The sequence below is a fragment of the Rhinolophus sinicus genome, linkage group LG06 (assembly GCF_036562045.2).
Source record: "Rhinolophus sinicus isolate RSC01 linkage group LG06, ASM3656204v1, whole genome shotgun sequence".
In the NCBI taxonomy this organism is placed as follows: Eukaryota; Metazoa; Chordata; class Mammalia; order Chiroptera; family Rhinolophidae; genus Rhinolophus; species Rhinolophus sinicus.
Window position 1 is genome coordinate 30,188,842 of NC_133756.1, and position 23,087 is coordinate 30,211,928.

Consider the following 23,087-nt stretch of genomic DNA (forward strand, 5'->3'; position numbering starts at 1 on the left):
ATAATCCATATATTAGAAAACTGCATAAGGATTGCCAAGACGTGCTAAGATAGGAAGTTAATAGAAGGCAAAGCGGGGAAAGAAAATAGTGAGGAATCCTAGGGTAGAGATTTCAAAAATAATGGGAAAAAATACTTCTTTTAAATAAGAGACTAACTTTGAAGTGATAAAACTGTTTTGAAAAGAACATGAGCTAAAAAATCCAGGACTGAACAGAAATGGATTGACCAGAAACTTCAGGAAGTTAGGGAATATGTGTGTGCAATAGCAAAATCCCATGAGAAACACATTCCTGAAGAAACTTCCTACAAATACGTGGGCCAAGATAATCCAGCTCATTCTATGTTAAGATCAGTGAAACTCACCAGATAAAGAACACTTATAATAAAAATGCTGTCATGAAACATGAAAAAATGAAATGTTTTGCCTTAAATTATAAAATATTTATGAAGCCATTAACTTTAGGAAGGAAAACAAAATAGGAATAAAAGAATTTAAGGAAAGATAACAAGAATAGAAAGTGATGAAATAATACAGGAGCTTACATATGAGCTGACACTACTTGAAAAAGAAACAGAAAAGAAAAAGATAAAAGTGGTTAGAAAAAAGATAGAGATGTGAAGAACACATAGGAATATAGGGGAGAGAAATAAAAAAAGCAACCAAAATGAATGGAAATTTAAAAAGTATTAAAAAGGGAAAGAGAAAATGATAGGTAGAAAGTAAAGCAAAAAATAGATCCAACATATGTATAATTGGTACTCAGCTAAAAATCCTTAAACCCTGGAAAAAAATTTAATAAAATTGTATACTCAAGAACACTTTCTGAAATAAATGAATTTAAAATAGACATCGTATGCCTGAGAAAATTAACAAAAATCAGTCCACATCATGACATATTTGAGAAAAAGTATTTCATTTTAAATATAAAGAAAAAAATCACTTGAGCAGTTGGGAGGGAAAAAGTATTTAAAATGAAAGAAAATATCAGGCTATGTTCAGCTATCTCTACAATATTTAATGCCGGGAGGAAATAGTACTCATGTACCTTTTTTTAAATTAAGTGTACTTTATCTTGTAAGTTTTGCTGATCTTTTTCACCCTTTGTATTATTCAAAGTTTGAGGCAAAAATTTCATAACCATCTTTGCTATCTTAGAAGTACAGGCAACTCTAAGTGAGTAAGAACTTATAAAATATTATTCCCAAGAACTTTCTTGAGTAAACTACAGGATAATATTTAGCTGCTTGATATTCATTCAGATATTGTTGACATTTTTCTTTTCAGCACTTGACATAATTAACGATGGGCTGAATAACTTTTGTTGAAATAAATAATAAAGGTTGTTTTTTTTTCATTTTCAAAGCCCAAGTCACACACAAAAGCACTGAGGATCAAACACAAACAACAGGCACAAAAAAGTGAATGGAAACCAACAGGTACCTATAGACCACGTCTTGCCACATTGGGTTGAAGCAATTGATTGAAAGTCCCCCAAATCACAGCCATATATTCTCCATAGTTTTATAGCACCAATTTTGCATATATTTTGTTCTTTATCTTCCATGAACTTAATGTCAATGCTCCTCATGTAATACCTAACAAAACCCAATGAAATAAATACAGTTGACCCTTGAACAACATGGGTTTGAACTGCACAGGTTCCCTTATACACAGATTGTTTTCAGTAAATATTGCAAATGTATTTTCTCTAATGATTTTCAAAATATCATTTTTTTCTCCAGCTTATTTTATTATAAGAATACAGTATATAATGCATATAACATACAAAATATGTGTTAACTATTTGTGTCATGCGTAAGGCTTTTGTTCAGTAGGCTATTAGTAGTTACATTTCTGGGGAGTCAAAAGTTATACATGGATTTTTGAATGCATGGGGATTGGTGCCTCTAACCCCCACGTTGTTCAAGGGTTAACTGTACTAAAGAATGATACGCTGATGGTAGTGCTGAACTTTGGAAGGCTACAAACCATTGTGATAGTTAAGATTTTTTTCATCCCTTAAGAACCAATTTTCACTCACTTGGTGGTAATATTGCCTTCACTGAGAATACAAGATCTAAAGAAATAGAGGACTGAAGATATTACTTAATTATAAAGGTAATCATTAAAGCAATATAAACTTTCCTAAATATCATAAACACTACACCCAAAATATAAGGTGAACTGGCCAGATGGTGCAAGATGACAACAACCAATACAAATTTTGTAAAAAGGAGAGGGACGAGAGACATTAACAAAATAATACAACAGAATTCCAGAACATATCTGTTATAATAGCAAGTATGAAAAGATTTAATTCAACTTAGAGAATGTATTACATAGTAAAACTCAACTTTATGTTGTATATGAGAGGCATACCTAAAATACAGTGATTCAAAAAAGTAAAAATAAAAGGACAAAGGTAACTGAAGCAAGTTCAAATTAAAAAGAAAGCAGATGTATCTTAATATCATACAAAATAGAATTTAGTACAAAAAATAAAAGTTTTAAATGAAACCAATTCAGGCCCTTTTCAATTCTAAAAGGAATAATAATTCATAAGAAGATGTAACAGTTATGAATATCAATTTGCCAAATAAGAGCTAAAGGAGTAATAGACAATGTGTAGGATTTAAACCACCTCTGTCAGTTCTCCAAATAGATCAAAAATAAAAAAGGATATAGAAAAACAGAGTAAAATAATTAATGAGATGTATTTGTTTATTTAACTCAATACTCTAAAAATAAAGAATACCCCTTTTTTTAAAATGGTTATGTAACATTTATAAAAATATCGTATGTTTGGACACACAAATGCATACATCCACAGTAAAAAAAGAGACATACCGGTAGATTGTATGATCACACTGCAATAAAACTAAAAATTAACATCAAAACTTTAAAATAAAAAGAACTGTACACTCTTTGGGTTAAAAAGAAAATATAAACTGAAATGACAAAATAAGAATATTGAAAATACTACATATCAGAACCAATGAGATACCAAAAGCAGTGCTCAAAGGAAAATTCCAGTTTAATTCTAAATACTTACATCAGTAAAAATATGAGGTAAACATTTGACTTAAAAAACTAAGAAAAACTAAGAAAAATACAACACAAATATAAAAACCTTAAATGAAAACATGGACTCTTCAAAGACTGGCATATAAATCATAAAATATGAGGTCAAGATACTCAAAACTTACATATACTCACATTCAAAGTCTGTACTGCTATATATGTTATTTTTAGTACAGGAAGCAAAATTAGAGATTTGGATTTTTACCAGCTATCCAAAGAATGAGAAATATCAAGACAGTCTAGGATTAGATTCAAAATATACAAAATAATTCCGTGATTCCCAAAAACTCATTTAATAGATAGCTGCAGAAGTTATATTTCACTATGAATCCAGAGATTCAAAACCCAGAGACAAAATACTTACATTCCCAATTTCAAAGTTTTGTCTCATCAGGAGGTAAAGGGAGGCACTAGCATGTGACCGTATTGTACTGATGCTACTGCTACAGTGCCGGAGAAGCCTGAGGCATAAATCAGCACACTGCTCTGTCTCTTCTTCAAACAGGAGTTCAGGGAACTGGAAAAAACACCACCAACACTGAATTTATACACTAAAAGTTCCAGAGATATGTTAATAAAGCCTGAACTAGAGATCTGTTAGTATAGCCCAGGAATTAAAAGAATGGTTAAGGGACAATATTTGCCAATGGTTAATAATATGGACGAGAGCCAGACAGAACTGGGTTTGAATACTGATTATGCCACTTACTAGCTAGTAGTAGTATGACCTTGGACAAGTTTTCTCATCCATAAAATGAACCTAATAACATTATCTACATGGGATTGTATGATTATCTTAGGTTATATAATGTGCGTAAAACAGTATAGTAGCCAACATATAATAATTTTATGATGTGTCTTTATTATTACAAAATAGTACGTAAGTTATTTTCACTGGTTAAGTTTAATCAACACCTCTGTATTCCATCTTATCAGATGATTAAGATGAAATAGCTACATGCAAGGTTTAAGAATATACATATTTGCGGGGGGACAAACATAGGAAATAATTATTTGAAGTAGTTGAACAAACAAATGTACCTTCTTCTCCATTCACCATAGGATAAGTTAATTTCAATGGACTGAACTACTTATACATTGAATTCTTGATAAATTAAATTTATAAGGAACAGACAGAACAAATGAAGAGAAAATCAGAAAAGCCCCAAATTTAAAATTAGCTATTAATTTCAGGCTCTTCTCCACATCAAAACTACTACTTTTTAAGCCAGAAACTGGCTGAAAGTAATCAAAATAAGAATTCCAAAAGGCAAGCAGAAGAAAGGCAAAGAAGTGTCTTGGGTTATTATTAAAATTTTAGTTATAAATACATTAACCAATGAATATGTCAAATGATCTTAGACAATGCTAATAAAGTCTGACAAGACTGCAGTTACAAAAATCAACCTACCTTTGAAACCAGAGCTCTCTGTGTAGCGAAACAGTGTTGTAGATAAACTGCACTTTGGTTACAGGCCATGCTATGTAATAGCACTTTTAGCACCCCACCAAGGATGCTCTCTTTGGATTCTGTTACAGAAACTGTCTGCAATTTAAAGACAGATAAATAAAATGGAGATGTACCAGCAATTTGGCTAGGGAGACAGAATATGTAAAACAAATAAACATTTTTTAAACAGGAAAATGATAATATAAGATCTAGGAGGACTTCCAGGAAAAAAAAGTTTACCAGGATTTGGATAAGAGAAGAAAAGAGGAGAAAAAAGGAATGGATAGGATTTAAATGAGAAAAAAAGAGGAGTTATTATATAACTTTTAGGAACTACTGATATTTAAATGTAATTATATGGCTCAATAAATACTTTCGCCCCAACCCCAATTTACCAAATCTATACTTTAAATTCCTCTTCTTTGTGTTCTTACCTGGACAACAATCTCTAATGTATCCAAAATGATTAGGTTTGCTTCAGTAGCCAGATTTCCATCAATCAGTGCTTCGTGTTCAATCTCTGCTCTTGATCTAATACAAAACATTGTAAGAAATTATATTTAGCTTTAAAAAAAATAGATCCATAATTCAGAAAAAACTTAAAGATACACAGAAATAAAAAACTTAGAACCATTTTTAATATTTGCCTGAATGAAAAATTACAAGAGAATAAAGAAATATTTTACATATTAAAAAATGTTTTGTTTTACCCTACATTTGCTTGACCATGCTGATATACATTTCTCACCCTATTACAGTACTACAATGCCACTGAAAGCAGAAATACTTAGCTTCCAAAGATACAGCAAGCACAGGAAACACTGTTTGCTCTGAATGGCACGGACAGCAGGTGGTGCTGTGTGTGGGCCTGCATTTAGGGCTTGAGGTACAGCAACATTCAAACCGCTCAAGGATTTTCAACATATCAAATTAGGATAAAAAGTACTTGGTTTTTTTTCCCCTAAAGTTTCATATAAGTTCCCAAAATTCTGGAAAATATTTGATGCAGAAAACAATTTAACTCTGGGTGGAATCATTCATTAGAAACAAAATTCGATGACAATAAAGTGGTTTACTTGAATACCAAATATTTACAAAAATACTATTAATGACAATTAAAAAATTAAGGAAAACTAGATGACTTAGAGGTAAAGTTGACATTTGTTTTAGTAGCAATACATATATAGAAACTATATATTACATCTAAAAAGGCAAAATGATATATATATATATATAAATCAAAGCAAAAGAACAAGGACATACTAAACGCTAACTTTCTGAAGTTCTTAGATATTCGAGTTTCTGAATCTTTATTACTACCACTAAAGAAAACAGTTCATGAAATTTACATTTTACAAATTTAGTTTAAGGAGAAAATACGGCAAAGTTAGAATTCAACTGAAAAAGAAAATATACAATGCTGAAATATAAAATTCCAGTGAGATTTCTGTGAAGAAACATGACTATAATAAGATGGCTTAAACAAAAAGAAATCAGGAAAACACCAAAAAAACAAACAAATAAAACAACAACAACAAAAGGACTCCTTAGAACACAGCAAGATAAACAGAGAGAAGACATCATGCCAATGCAGAAAAAAAGCAATATACTCATCGTATAGTATCTGGCTGCTATGTCATTTCCACAACACATGTGGAAAAATAATGAAAGAAATGGACAGAGAGAAAAGCAGATACTAAAAGCTTAAAAATTTTAATCTATTTATATATTATATTCAGTACTTGCTATGGTCTGAATGTCCCCACCCCAAATCCTTACATTGAAACTCTAATGCCCAAGATAACAGTATTAGGAGGTAAGGCCTTTGGAAGGTGATTAGGTCATGAGGACAAAGTCCTTGTGAATGAGATTAGTGCCTTTATAACAGAGGCCCCAGGAAGTTTGCTTGCCCTTCTACCAGAAGTCTGTAACCTGGAAGAGGGCCTTCACCAGATACCAAAACTGCTGGCGCCATGATCTTGGACTTCCCAGCGTCCAGAACTGTGAGAAATAAAATTTCTGTTGTTTATATGTGACCCAGTGTGTGGTATTTTGTTTCAGCAGCCTGAAGAGACTAAGACAGCTTTTGATAACTCCAAACTGTCATCTATATGGTACTGCGTCTGTTGTTTCTCTCTCTGCTGGCTCACTCAGAGCCTTGCCCTGTGTTTTATATTTTACTGTGTGAGCTAGTATTTTTGGAAGTTCATTTGTGAGAATCCTCTAACGCTTGGACTAAAGACGGATCTCAGATAGGGTGACCAATCATCCTGGTTTGCTTTTGGACAGTACTGAGGGGTTCCCTCGGATGTGGAATATTCAGTGCTAAAATTAGAAGTACTGAGAAAACCTGAATGAGTCGATCACAATATTCTCAGAGTTTCTCAGGCCAGTCAAGCTATTTGAGGGCTAACTTGTAATTACAAATTCTCAAGAGAAAATATTTTCCCTCTTGACTCAGTGCCAAATTTCAAGCCAAGCAGTTTTACCTGCAGTTACCTGGGTAGTGAAAAGAGTTTATTCATGGTTCTTCTTATGCTGAAAATACAGTCCTTTAGGATCTCAGACCCATGTTAGGACACTTTTAGTTGTTTTTGGCAATAGGGTTAGTCTGTGTACCTAGCTTGCTTCCGTGCTCAAAACAGAAGAACTGCAGTGTTTTGTCTTTCTTTAATTATATTATAACCTCAAAGAGGGTAAAGATTAGTTTTCTAATTTTTTCTAATCATTGAAATAGAACATGTTCAAAAACAGTTGCAGAATGCATTTTCCACGGGGGTTGTTGGGGAAAATGAGGAAACATTTAAAATATATAACATTTTTCTTTACTATCCCTCATGAAAAATTCTTCCCCAAAAGCTTTTTAAATCTTAAATTCAAAAATCAAATGTAGCTACTTTGTCTTCTAAGATTTTAATGCCTAACATATATAAAATAACATTAAAATGAATCACTTTTCTCTTGCACTTGAAATCCAACAAGCTCATCAGTAACATAAAATAGAAGGTTATATTACTTATCAAGCTTCTCAGTGTTTTGACGCCAGTGAGTCATGTCTTTTCTCCATCTCAGATTTTCTTGACTTCCAAATGCACTCCCAGATGGGCTTCTCTCTGTCAAATAAATTTCAAAACCACTTTTAAAATGTTATTTTAGTAGGACCACATATATGTATATTTGTAAACATATAAGAAACACTTCACAATGTTATTAATTTTATATACAGCCATTTTATCTTCAATACAAATGGGAAAAAACCTGAGAATGTGCTTGTTATTACAAGTTTTCACAACTGTTAAAGAATAGATTTGCTACATGTAATATAAAAAAAACCTTATTAAATAAGCATATTTTCTAACACTGATTGTCTCAAAATCTTAACCATATCTATATGTTATGACCTCATTTCCTACCACTTTTCCTCTTGCTTACACCACCAGTTGTGTTTGTTGTGTGTAGTCTCACTATACATGTTCCTCAATGGGACCTGTGCAATGGTTGTTGTTCCTTTCACGTGATTGGCCAATGAAAATGTGGGAAGAACAATCATTCACCACTTCTGAACAAAGGCCTTCCCCAACTTTCCAACACTTCCTTTCTTCTTAATTTGCTTTATTTCTCTCCATAGCACTTATGACCATAAGAATATAAGATACTAAGAACACAGATTATGCCTCTTTTGTCTACCATTTTATGTCCAGGGCTGACAAAGTTTCTGGCACATTTTGAGAGCTCAATAAGTTTTTGTTTCATAAATAAAGAATATAAAAAAAATTCCTAAAGTTACTACTTCTTTTGGTCCACAGAAGGCAGGACAAGAAAAAGATAAGGGCTTTCTCCAGATAGGTGTCTTGGATGGAAGGCACATTGAACAGGATGGGCTCCTTTAAGGGGCCACAGCAATAGAACTGATTCATACAAATCCAGCAGAAGTAGAGAAGGCATTGGAAATTGTGGAGAAATACATATTTAAACAATAGAATCAGTCATAACTTCAGGCTTTCAATGAGAAAACTAACTTTGTTTTTTGAAAAACATGCGACTTTAAATTAATTGGGAGGATGAAACGAAAAATGAATATTAAAATTCAGAAGTCAAATAGAACTTCCTTTGCTCTTTCCTTTTTTTTATTTTGAAATCTCTAAGAAATTTTGTGAAAGAAAGCAAAAATGATATGCCTATATTAGGACAGTTAACAAAACAAATATCTGTGATCTATTTACATTTTTATCATTACTTTTTTATGAAATTGTCTCTAATCTCCTTAAGAATGTTTATCATTAGGTGACTTAGGTTAACTGCTCAAAAGTAAATAAGAATTACAAAGGCTTAATTTTATTGAGACAAGAAGTTCAACTCTTTTTTTAATTGACATAGCATTAATTTCAAGTGTACAACATAATTATTTGATACATGTATATATTATAAAATGATGACCACAATAGCTATAGTTAACATCCATCACCCCACAGTCACATATTTTTTCTTATGATGAGAACTAAGATCTACTGTCTGAGTTTTCAAATATACAACATAGTATTATTAACTACAGTCACCATGCTGTACATTGTATCCTGAGTACTTATGTATTTTATAACTGAAAGTTTGGACCTTTTGACCCTCTTCTCACTCCCACCTTGGCAACCACCTATCTGTTTTCTGTATCTACGAGTTCAATTTTTGTTTGATTGTTTGTTTTGGATTCCACATACAGAAATTCAATTCTTACATTCAAACAATGATAGCTGTCCTAAGGCCACAGGTTTAAAAATGTAATAAACATATTGTTAACAGTTCCACTCTTTCCAACAGCAAACCTCAGTAAATGCTGTGATATGATATAAAGAGCACTACATTGGAAGTCAAAAAATCCTGTTTCTGTCACTTAGTTTATAATCTTAGGCAAGGTATTTACCTCCAGGAATTTTATTTTCTTTATCTTATAGTTGGAGATAATTAGTCATTAAGTTTTGGTAATAATTAACTGACCTAGATAAAAGTTAATTTTAATACTTTTTTAGAGGATGTTGTACATAATAAATGAGTTAAAAGAAAATACACAGGTCTACCGTAAACTGTCAGTAACTAAAGTGAAAAAAACTGTTCTATTAATTCCAATTCCATTAAAGACAAAGACTTTGTCTTATTCATTATTAAATTCCAAACACACATAGCATATAAAAGATATTTAAGTTCACTTAAATAAAAGATCACTGTGTTAATGGCCTTTCAGAAAACAATAATTAAAAAAAAAATTCATGTAAATGTACATTCATATTTTAAGTTAACAAATCTATATGGAACTGTCAGCATGTGTCATGTACACAGATGACTAAGCCATGTCCCTGACCTTATGGGGCTCTCAGCAACAATCTTATTTGTATGTCACTTTAGAATTTACGAAATATTTACACACACATGGTCCCCACAAAGATCAGATCATTTAGTTACAGTACCTTTTAAATGTGCAAAACAATCACAAGTGGATGAGGAAAAGAAAAGTGAGGAGATTAAGTGACTTGGCCAAGCTTATATGGCTAATGAGTCGTAGATCTGGGATTAGAAACAAGCCTTTAAGACTACTGAACTGTTTTTTTCTCCCTAATATTTGAGTTTGATAGACAATACCTTCACCGTAGATGTATTCATTCGCTGTGCGAACTAGGAGATTTTTAAGAGTAAAGGCTGACGCCATATGGAATGAAGGACACCAAGCGTGAATCCTAATGTAAACTACAGACTCTGGGTGATTATGATGGGTCAGTGTAGGTTCATCAGTTGCAACAAATGCACCACTCTGGTGGGGATGGTGATAATGGGGGGGAGGGCTGTGCATGTGTGGGGGCAGGGGCATGGGGGGAATCTCTGTACCTGCGCCTCAATTTTGCTGTGAACCTAAAACTGCTCTAACAAATGTCTATTTTTTAAAAATAAGGGATGCTATTAATAATCACACAAGGGAAAGAGCAATAAATGAGACTATCCAGAGCAAATCAGGAAGTATGTTTACCCTACTTAAATCAGACGTCTAACTTGAATTCCTGCAGAGAAGTGGTTATTCAAGTTAATTCACAGTTATATTTAAAACACTTTTTTTTTAAGTTTAGAATTGTCATTGATGACTTGTAACAATGATCATTATACACTTCAAGGAACTTGAAAAAATTCTCACCAGAAGGAGAAGATATTGTGTACGTACCAAGCTGTCCTCGGCTTCGGCGCACCATTTCTTGCCTAGCACCTATGCTCCCAAGAATAGCTTCTTCAAGCTTTGCTCTCATGTCTTTTGATTTCTTAAAGGTCAAACTATTCATTCTTTCAAACACTTTCTTTCCCTAAAATTTAAACATTAGAAAAGGAAAGAAGAGGCACTGAGAAAATGTTCTTCCTTTTCCCCCACGTTTCCTTTCTTGTTCCTCTTTACAATAATAGTATAATTATCACTTACTTTGTATTCAAAGCAAGACACACAGAGATAAAGCAGATCTAATAACCGGTTTAGCTGCAGGACTGAGAGATCTGTAAACCACTTCTGTAGAACTGTCTCATCTGCATTCTTGAGAACCCAAAGTAGACAGATCAAAAGGCTCCGACTTGATTCTGCTGAAAAGGTAGTGTATTGCCTGCCATTCTGAAAATAAAGAGCAGTAGAATGAGACAGAATGATCAATGACTATTTCTTTTTCTGCGACTGTCAGTTGTTTTCTCCTAAAAGCAGTAAAATGAAAATTTCTTTAAAATCAAATATATTTAAAAAGAACCATTTGATTTAGACAATGCTTGTGTAAGTCATATATAGAACCTTAAACTTAAGGTCCTGAAGTTTAATGAACTTCTCCTGGCATTTTATGCATATTAATTTATTTGTCCCTTGCAACCATCCAAAGAGATAAATACTATGGCTCATGCCATCTTAGAGACAGAAAACTAAGACACCAACAAGTTAAATATTTTAAACAAGTATTTTGCAGTAAATGGTGGAAATGGAATTCAAATGCAGAAAGTTTGGCTCCAGAGATTAAGCTCTTATCAACTATGTTTACTACCTCTCATGGATGCATGCATATGTAAATTAATGCACCTACATAAACTCACCACTATGCAACACTGACTCTGACCTGGGCACACATAGCTTTGACCCCCGCCCCCAATTCCACAACCTCTCTGAAAAGGAAAATGCTTCTTTATTTGAAAGAAACCAGTACTTTATATAGCTGGACTTTCAGGTATGCATAAACATATTGACTAAATTATCCTGAATTTGACAAACAGGCATACACTAACATTTCTTACACCCCCATATAAATTGCCAATAACACAGTGACACATTTTGAAGAAAGGCAAACAAACATGAAAAAGACTCAATGATGGAAAGACGTCAGATTTTCCCCAAATTGTTCCATAGGATCATTGCAATTCCAATCAAATTCCTGGCCAGGTTTTTCCTGGGAGTTGACAAGTTAATTAAAATTTTATGGGGAAGAGCAAAGGGCCAAGAATAGCCAAGACACTCTTGAGGAAGGACTAGGTAGGATTTACTAAAGAATTAGAATAATTAAGATAGTTCGATATTGGCATATGGATAGAGCTATAGTGCTGAAACAGAATAGGAAGCACACAAAAAATCCTATGAATATATAAAAATCTGATATATAATAGAGCTGGCACTATGGATCAGTGGTGGATGGATAGACTGTACAATAAATGGTATTGAGATAACTGATTCCCTAGAGAAAAAAATAAAAGTAGACTCCTACTTCACACCATTGTATAAAAAATAAATTCCAGACAAAGGAAGAACTTAAATGTAAAAGGTAAAACTTTAAAACTTTTAGAAGGAAATACAAGAGAGTATATTTATGATCCTGGGGGTAGGACAGAACTTCTTAAATAAGACCTAAAAAGCATAAACCATAAACCACAAAAAGATGGTCCTATTTGCCTACATTAAAATTAGGAATGTGTGTTCATTTAGATAGATAGATAGATAGATAGATAGATAGATAGATAGATAGATAGAGATAGATAGATAGATAGATAGATAGATAGATAGATAGATAGATAGATAGAAAAGGCACATCGTGAATTAGTGGTAAGCTGGTGCATATAAAATCAACCTGAGATTAGTATCCACAACAGTCTTTTTCAACCAAGGTTCCATGAGAGAATTAAGCCTTCCCAAAAAATGGCTGAGGGGCAGTTTGCCCTATTCTCCCAAGACATTTAAAAAAAGGATAGTTCTGAATTCTGCTCTAGTATTACCAATCAATGAATCTTCTCTGAAGGAAGAGACCACAGTCCTAGGACTTTTATTATACCTAGGAATGACAATGCAAATACAAAGCCCAGTACATAATCAAAGAACCAGGCACACAAGGAAGCAATACATCATGAGTGAGAACTGCCAAAACAGACAACAAAAATAAGTTCACAAAGACTTGAGATATTGAAATTATCAGACAATAAAATGATACTTTCTATGTACAGCTGCCCCCCAAAAATACTTAAAAATTTGCAGAAAGCTTGAAAGTACAAAGAAAAACATTTTTGAAAAAAATAGAACAGAATTTACAAAAACTGAAAAAAATTACACAATAACCAAAATCCGGAACTCAAGGGATTGTTTTAATATAATATTAGTTACAGTTAAGGAAAGAATTATTAAACTGGAAGGTAGATCAAAAGAAACAACCAGCATGAAGGACAGGTTAACAAAAAGATGGAATATACAGAAGAGTAGAGACATAGACAATGTCTCTACTCAATGGAATAGAAAGAACTAATATATGCGTATGTTTAACTGGAATATGAAAAGAGACAGAATGGAGAAGAGGACATATTTGAGCAGATAATAGCCAAGAGTTTCATAGATTACAAGAAAGATGCTGAACCATGGATTTAAGAAGTCCAAAAAATATCAAGCAGAATAAATGTAATTCAAAACTATAATCAACAGAATGAAACCACACAAAATCAATTTTAAGGAGAATAACATAAAGAAGCAAGATGGAAAAAAAAAAAAATTATCTTAAAAGAAGTAATAGTTTGACACAGCTGACTTATCAAAAGCATCAATGCAAATGAGAAGACAATGGGAACAATGCCATCAGCATGCTAAGAGAAAACTCAGATGCTATTTCTAAACAAAATTTTTTTAAATCCTAAATAATGAAGGTCAGATAAAGACATTTTTCAAAGCAACACAGGGAATTCATCACCATAGTTTAAAAATTCTAAAGGACCTATTTCATAAAGAAGAAAAATCTGTCTTACAGAAGGTCACAAATTTGGGAAAGAATGAAGAGCAAATAAAGTGAACGCATGGGCTAATCTAAATAACTGACTCTATATAGCCAGAAAAATAATAATGTCTTGTGAGGTTTAATGATATACAAAATTAAAATGCATAGAAATAGTAGCATTTAAGCAGAGAGAATGGTAAATAAAGTCAACCTATTTTAAGATCCTTGTATTAAACAAAGTGAATGTAAAGGTAATGATTTACATTTGACTGGAATTTAATTTAAGGAAGCATAATGTGATTTGTAATACAATTACGAAAAGAGAAATAGAATATATAACTTCGAAACTAATAGAGAGGAAATCATGGGATGAGGAAAAAACAATTCAAAAGAAGACAATAAATGAGACATAAAGAAAAACATAATGGGTGGGACAACAAGTAAAATTAAAATCTTAAGTGCATTAAACTTTTATACTAAATGAAAAGGGATTTAAAGTCTAGTGAAAGACTAAAAGGCCAGATAAAGAGACCAGATTTTTGAAAGATAAAGAGACCAGATTTTAAAAATATAAGACAAAATCTAACTAGATTTTGTGTATAAAACACGCATCTAAAACAATGTTTCAAACATTTAAAACATAAGAAAAAACACTGAAAGTGAAAGAATGAAAAAACTCACGCTATTTATATTCTAGGGAAAAGAAACCTAGCATAGCTATACTAATATACGAAATAGACTTTAAGGCAAAAAAAAAAATACCACAGTTCATGTTGATAAAAGGTGAAGTCCATCAAAAACATGTAATAGCTTAAAATTATTAGATATTTTGTAATAAGGTCTCAAAGGAAGTAGAACAAGATCTGACAAAATGACAGGTAGAAATTACAAAACCACAGTAGTATGGGATATTAGAATAAACAGAGAATTCAATGAAAAGAAAGATTTAAACAATAGATTCAATAAATCTGATGTAATGGGCATAATAGACAAATACAGAACATTGTAAATAACTGAAGAATATTCATTCGTTTAGAATACATGAGGTACTTGCAGAAACTGACCGTATACTACACCATAAAACCACTTGTCACAAATATAACAAACAGAAATTATACAGAGTAAGTTATCTAATCATGCAATTAGGACAAAATCAGAAACAAAAAGATTACTAGAAATTTTCATATGACTGGAAATTTTAAAACAAAAAAAACTTAATAGCCCAAAAGTCTAAAAGAAATCATAATGAACATTAAATATATTTTGAACTGAATAATGAAAATGCTATGTATAAATTGTGGCATGTAACTAAAATGATAAAGGAAATGTGTAAGCTGAAAATATGTATCAAAGAAAGGATGAAAACTAGGGAGTTAAGCATCCATCTCAAGAAGTTAGAAAAAGAACACCCAATATAAACCCAAAGAAAGTAGAAGACAGTAGTAATAAAAATAAATATTCAAAGGTGAGGATTGACATTGCCCCTAAATCATTTTTTTATGACTAAAAATACATACAAATTTCTGTTGAGACTGATATAAGACAAAACATACAAAAAGTCAGTCACAGAAATGAAAACATTTACATCTACCACAGGTATTATAGAAAAATTAAAAAGACCAGAGAAAATATTTGGAACAATTCCATATATGTCAAAAAATTTGAATAAATTTCTATTACAATAAAATTTTCAGAAACCAGTGTAAAAAAAAAGTAGAAAACTTGAAAATTCTTACAGTCATTAAAGAAATTAAATCAGTAAGTTTAAAACTGAAAGAAAGAAAGAAAGAAAGAAAGAAAGAAAGGAAGGAAGGAAGAAAGAAAGAAAGAAAGAAAGAAAGAAAGAAAGAAAGAAAGAAAGAAAGAGAACTGCAGGTACAGATGGCTTCACCCACAAGTTCTTCAAATATTCCAGGAAGAAGTAATTCCAATTTTAAACAAGTACTTGCAGAGAACATTAGAAAAGGGAAAACTTCCCAGCTAATTTTAATTGGCTAACTTAACCCTGATTCCGAAACCTGAAAAGAACATTATGAAAAAGAAAAATTACAGGCAATCTTACTACGAACATAGACACACAAATCTTAAACAAATACAGCAATAATCTTATAGCAAAATATAGCAAAAATCTTAAACAATATAGCAAACCAAATCCATTGACGTACAATCATGAAAGCTGGGTTTTATTCAGGAATTCATGGTAGGTTTAACATTAGAAAATCAATTGAAAGGGATCACAGTAAAAGATCAAAAAGCAAAATGACATCACTGTCTCAATGGATGCAAAAAAAGCATGATAAAATTCAACAACTATTCATAACTAAAAAACAAAACTCTTAGCAAACTAGGAACAGAAGAGAACTTCCATAATATAATAAGAGGGTATCTAAAAAGAGAAAGAAAGAAACTATAGTACATATATTTAAGAACAAAATGTTGCAAATTTCCCCTTTAAGGATGCCAACTATTGTATTGGAGGACCTAGCAGGTAAAATAAATTATGAAAAAAAATTGAAAGGAAGAAACAAAACTGTCATTATTCACAGATGATGTAATTTTGTATATAGAAAAAAAGATCTTACATAGGTTATTAGATTAGCAATTCTGCAGGAAATAAACATCATTGTATAAAATCAATTTTATTTCCACAGAAAAGCAATCAACAGTTATAAAATAGAATTTTTTTAAAAGATGACATTTATAAGAATATAAGATTATATACAATTACATGTATTTTATCATATCAGATACAATAAAGATGTAAGAAAAAATATCAAGGACCAAAATTTCATCTATAGAAAATGCACTAGGCCTCTTTGGTGTAAACTATAAGTTTACATTTTCATAGACATTAAAGGCCTAAACAATGAGGCGATCTATCATGTTGAAGGGTTAGGAGTTTCAACAATCTAAACATATCAATGTTCCCCAAAACTAATCCATAGATTCAGTACAATCTCAACCCACATCCCAGAGTTCATTGGTTTTTGTTTACTTATTTTAGTGAAGCTTCAGAAGCTGATTCTAAAATGTATGTAGAAATACAAAGGACCAAGAATTAGTCAAGACATTTTTAAAAAATGCATGAGGAATTTCTCTACTTGATAGACCGTATAAAGGTTCCTCCAGAGCAGTACGGAAAATATTGTCTTTTAATAAATGATGTTGCGATAATATGGTGTAACACATACAGTTAATGAACCTGGACCCCCAAATTCCACTGTTCATAAAAAATCAATTCCAGATAGAGTTTAGTGTAACATATAAAAGGAAGAACAAAATAAGATCTTAGAAAATAACATAGGAAAATACAATCAAAATCCTGGAACAGGAAAAAGTTTTTAAAAAATATAAAACACTAGGAAAAGATTGACAAATTTAAGTATTCTGAAATAAGACTCTAATCACCACTCACCATTAAGTGTGTGAAAAAGCAAGCCACATAAAATAAATATTTGAACCACTTATAATGACAACAGACTTAATCCAGAACATATACACTCCTGCAAATTGTAAGAAAAGGCAGACAATCCAATGGAAAATGGCCCCAAAACTTTAGACACTTCAAAAGAAAAAATCCAAATGACCAACATACATATGAAACAGTACATACCCTGATCAAGACATCAGGAAAATGAAATAGAACTATAAATTACCAGACTGACAAAAATTGAAAATTCTGAAAATTCTAAATGCTGATGAACACGTGAAGGAATGGAAACTCTCATACTGTAGGTGCAAGTATAAACTTTACTGCGAGATGAACACTTTAGGAAACACCCTGGTATATCTGGTAAAGATGAAGATACACATATTCTATGACCCACCAAGTTCCACTCCTAGGATATACTTTAAATAAAAATATATAAATGCATACAGGACACATATAAAATAATCTATAGGACTGCTATTTGTAAGAACCAAAGATCAGAAACCATTTATACATCTATAGAATGGATAAACTGATCTATAGTCAGACAGTGGAATATCATACAGAAATAAAAATCAGTTAATTATAGTTATAGTTTGTAACATAGATGACTACTAAAAACATAATGTAAAACTATAGTATTTAGGGATGTGAACTTAGATGGTAAAACTATAAACAAAATTAAGCAATTACTTCATTCGTCAGGATAATGGGAGCTTGGTGGATAGCTGTGGTAAAGAGCAAGCTAAGAATTTCTGGAAGGCAGCCAATGTTCTGTATTTTGTCTTCAGTGGTGGTTATAAAGGTGTTCATTTCATAATATTTTATAAACTTATACATTGATGTTTCATGTCCTTGTTCATGTGTAGTATATTTCACATAAGAAGAGTTTTAAAAAATGAAAAGCAAGGTCAATAAAATTGAGAATAGTGGTCATTTTGAGGGGAGAGAGTGGGCTAATTGAAGGCAGACTGAGAACCTCCTAGGTTTTTGCAATGTGCTATTTCTGAAGCTGGTGGTTGGTACACTGTTGTTTCTTCTATTATTCTACTTTAATTTGTACATGTACATATTCTTTTTATGTATAATGCCAAAAGTACATGTGATAAAATAAAAATATTGATAAACTGGAATTCATCAAAATTAAAAACTTTTGCACTTCAAATGACACCGTCAAGAAAGTGAAAAGATACTCCACAGAATGGGAGAAAATATTTGCAAATCACATATAAGGGAGTTAGTTGTACCCAGAATATATAAAGAACTCTTTCAAGTCAATAACAAGAAGATGAATAACACAATTTTAAAATGGCAAAGGATTTGAATGGATTTTTCTCTAAATAAGATATACAAAAAGATGTGCCCATAAGCAAATGAAAAGATGCTGAACATCAGGAGACATTAGCGAAATACAAACCAAAACCACGAGATACCACTTCACACCCACTAAGGTGGCTATAATACAAAAGAGATAGTAATGTGTTGGTGAGGATTTGGAGAAATAGGAACCTTTATTTGCTGCTGAGAATGGAAAATGGTGCAGCAACTTCAACAAAGATATTAGAATTTTCTCAAAATAACAGAGATACCACACGACCCAGTAAATCCACTCCTAAGTATCTGCCTAAGAGAAATGAAAACATATATACACACATGTGTACATAAATGTTCATAGCAGCATTACTCCTAACAGCTAAAACGTGGAAATGATTCAAATCTTCAACTGACAAATAGATAAAATCTGCTATATTAATATATAGGAAAACTATTTGGCAATTTAAAAAAAGAAAGTACTGATACATGTTACAACATGGATGAACCTTAAAAACATTATGCTTAGTGAAAGAAGCCAGACACAAAAGATCACAATGTATAATTCTATTTATATGAAATATCCAGAATAGGCAAATCCATACAGACAGAAAATGGATTAATTTTGCTGGCTGGGGCTGGGGCTGGGGCTGGGGGGAAATAGGTAGTGACTACTAAATATGCCTAAGGGTTCTTACTGGGGTGACAGAAAGGTTCTAAACTTGGACTGTGGTGATGGCTGCACAACTCTGTAAATATATTACAAACCACGAAATTGTACACTTAAAATGGGTCAATCTTTTGATATGTAAATTACCTCAACTCTTTTTTAAGTTACATAGAACAGCTTCGATAAATATTGCATTTTTCTGAAAGAAAGTCATTTAAAACTTTTAGAACTTGATCATACTCTATTGGCAGTTTATTTCTTCCTACCCCCATATCCTTCCCTCCTTAAGGGGGAAAAATTACAGGGGCAGAGGAAATGTCAATTTTTTAAACATGAAAAAGTATAAATCCTCACAGATGAAAAAAAATTCTCAATTACTAAACAACTGGGAATGTTTCTTAGGGCTGATAAAGAATAAAATGGATTTAAAAAAGAAAATAGGCTATATAATAGGGTAACTTCCAAAATTCTGAATGACAGAATACAGACCTTTACACCATAAACCCTGAGGTAATTAATAATTTTTAAAACAACTTGGTACAAGATAGGCAATATTCTCAGAACCTTAGTGCTTCCACAAAATAAATTAAACTCAGAGTACTTCTGCATCAGCTAATACAGTAATCTCAGTTATTTAAGGGTACATCCTTCTAAATATCTGTCTTTCCAAAAAAAAACTCTGTAGGAGGGTTGTTTTTACCGTTGATGCAAGGAGGAAACTGCCAGGTCTTGTTAGTTGAGGAACTGATGTTCCTGCAATTGCCATGGCAACAGTCTGGTTTATCATGCTTCCGCTTTCACTTTCATAATCATCAGTGGCTATACAAATTGGTCTTCCTCGTTGATTGTGTGTTTCTGGAAAAAATAATCCAAAAATAAATAAATAAAACTTCTGTTTAGCTTGATTAACAGTTACTGAGCATGCAATTCCCCTTCCTAGTCTCCATTACTCTTTTAAAAAAAAACCTGTTAACATGTAATATTTATCTTTATATTTACTTCTTCTAAACAATATTTTAAATATTCATTCATTCCTATAACAATAATTCATAGTTTTGTAGCAAACTTTAACTTGCTAGTAAAAGAAGATACAATAATTTCAACATTTCTGCCTTCAGTGAAGGAAACTCACCTTAGTGATCAAAATACTGGGAAAAGTACTCAACTATCAGTTCTTCAAAGGCAAGGAGTTGGTTATCTTTGCATCACCAGCACCTATTGACGTTCTTAATACATATTAGGTACTCAGTAAATGTTTTTGTTTTTATTGAACTGCAAGTCCTTTATCAGGTTAATTGCTAGTTTAAATGCAACTTATAGTGATTTCTTTAGAGCAAATAAAGGAATGTAAGTAAATTCTAAATATGAAAAGCAAGAGCAATAAAGCTTTATAGGTTTTATTTTTTTAAAAGCAATAAAAATTCATCTTATTAACTCAGTGTTAGCAATAAACATAATTCTTGTTATACAGGTGAATATTAATTTTGATTATATATAGATGATAAAATTGACACTGAGGGTAGTAGATACTTGTCAGGTTTTCTTTTTGTTTTTTAGATGAACAGTATACAAAAAACCCTATTTCCTAATAGGTAGGGATATAAATGCTACAAAATCATTATTTTAAAATTCGTCATAAGAAGTACTTACAGAAATGTTGTAGTGAAGTCTCTCACATGATGCAGTTTTTCAGTAATATGTTAAGTATTTATAGTTTACTTATGTCAGTGTACATTTCTTTATATTTCTTTTCCTCAAATAAGATCTTTATCCTTGAGATACTTTCTAACACTTTTATATGTTGAAATTTGCCTTTAAAAGTTGTCTTAAATATACCAAGTACCTGTAAAATCATATAGCTGAGGAACAGTTTCCATGATAATGCCAATCAGAGGTAGATACAACATGGCCACCCGAGCCTTTATCTGGGGGTCAGAGTACCGTGGGTCTGAGTCATGACTGGATAGTAAATTGTGTACCACATTGATGACTTTCTTATGCAATCCAAACAGTCTATTTAAAAAGAAGATGGAGAGAAGAAGCAGTAAGGTCACAGAGATTAGTTAATCTCTTTAAAACAAACAGTAAATAATGGTACTGAAACAATTTTGTTCAATTTCTTAACTTTGCCACATATTTGTATGCTTTCCTATAAAACACTTCTCTTTTTAAAATTAATAAATTATCTGTATAAAATAAGAATTGAGGGAAAAGAAATGCTACACAAATTGACTTAGAAGTAAATCTGTATATTTTCTACATTAACTCCTTATTAATGCATTTTAATATTAAATAACTTAAGACCAGTTATGGTGATATTTTAAAGCAAGAAAAGGGAAATCTTAAGCAGTTGTTAATTTTATTTCATCAAGTGAGATCTTTTTACATTTACCAAAAATAAACTTTTATTTCCTTTTTCTAAAAGCAAAATATTCTGCCTAATGGATCATGTAGTCTATAGGCTGGGATTGCATTTGACATCTCTATTTAACTGAACTTCTTTGCTCATATACCACAACTGGGCCCTTACAACTTTTCTAGACTCCCAATTCCCTGAGTTTCAATGAGCTAACACACTAACAAGAGTCACTCTCACCTTCACTTGTTTGCCTCTTTTCTTAGATTGAAGGTGTTTTGACTAACAAACCATTCTAATTAAAAATTCATCCAACTTCAACTGGCCCTTAATGCTGTACCTGACAGCCATTTCAGATCTCATTCCCTCTCCTAAGCCTCTCACCATCAATATCAATAAAAGACCTTACCTCCAACTTCATTTAGGAAAGAATAGCCACTCTGAATTTGCTCTGGCCAAATCTTTTAACACATCTTCATCTTTATAGCTACCAGGTCATCTTTCCTTTTGTCTCAGAAAAAGTTGTACCTTCTCTCAGAAAGTAATTTGCTCCTATGTTCAATGAACTCCACCTTGTCTTCAATAGTTTCAATGTCCCCCCTAAGCTCTTCCTTTCTTTCTTCAAATAAGCCTTCCCTATCTTGAAAATAAGTATTCACTTGAAACTAGTTTCCTCTATTTTATGTAGTATTTCTTTTAGTAATAAACTGTTACACAACTTCTCCAGTAATAACTTCCTGAATGTGCAGTGTACAAGGTGTGATCAAAACATACGGTGAATGTTTAAATTAAAAAAAATATATTATTCCAGTAAAAGACACATGACCATTAATCCCCCTCAAAATACACCCCCTCACTTTGAACACACTTATCCCACCGTTTTTGCCACTTTCTGAAGCAGTTCCGGAAGTCCTCTTTCAAGAGTGTCTTTAGTTAAACTGCTGTGGCTGCCTCGATGTCCTGAATCATTTTCACTTTGGGGAAGAGCCAGAAATCGCACGGTGCCAGATCTGGTGAATAAGGTGGATGAAGACACACCGTAGTGTTTTTGACAGAAATTGCCATACCAGAAGCGATGTGTGACATGGAGCCTTTCTGTTGTGATCACGAAATATGGTGAATGCTGCTGCTGCGTGCCATCCAACAGAAAGGAAGGAATCTTCAATACAGGAAGTGGCACCTTGACCCTTAGTAACAGTGTGTGACAAGTTTCAACTTGTTCAGTGCAGTCAGTTGGGTGTGAGCTACGGTTGAGAGAAGGTGTGTTTTAAAGTGTGTGGTAAATCATCCTCCCTTACGGCAATCTTCCATGTCACACATCACTTCTGGTATACGGCAATTTCTGTCAAATAAAAACATTATGGTGTGTCCTCATCCACCTCATTCACCGGATCTGGCACCGTGTGACTTCTGGCTCTTCCCCAAAGTCAAAATGACTCAGGACTTCGAGGCAGCCACGACAGTGCAACTAAAGACACTCAGAAAGAGGACTTCCAGAACTGCTTCAGAAAGTGGGAAGAATGATGGGATAAGTGTGTTCGAAA

The 23,087-nt window shown here is 32.3% G+C and overlaps 1 protein-coding gene across 12 annotated transcripts in view; it reads right to left on the minus strand.

Annotated features, from left to right (window-relative positions):
• Window positions 1–23,087, minus strand: part of DOCK7 (dedicator of cytokinesis 7) — a 188,247-nt gene that overhangs the window by 25,535 nt on the left and 139,625 nt on the right. For all 12 annotated transcript variants that reach the window (XM_019731259.2, XM_019731324.2, XM_074334827.1 and 9 more), the window contains 8 exons: window positions 21,031–21,200; window positions 19,888–20,042; window positions 10,983–11,165; window positions 10,734–10,869; window positions 7,551–7,647; window positions 4,969–5,065; window positions 4,496–4,630; window positions 3,449–3,601 (listed from right to left, as the gene is read on the minus strand). In XM_019731259.2, coding sequence (XP_019586818.2) covers window positions 3,449–3,601; window positions 4,496–4,630; window positions 4,969–5,065; window positions 7,551–7,647; window positions 10,734–10,869; window positions 10,983–11,165; window positions 19,888–20,042; window positions 21,031–21,200 — 1,126 coding nt within the window. The remainder of the gene's footprint in view (window positions 1–3,448; window positions 3,602–4,495; window positions 4,631–4,968; window positions 5,066–7,550; window positions 7,648–10,733; window positions 10,870–10,982; window positions 11,166–19,887; window positions 20,043–21,030; window positions 21,201–23,087) is intronic.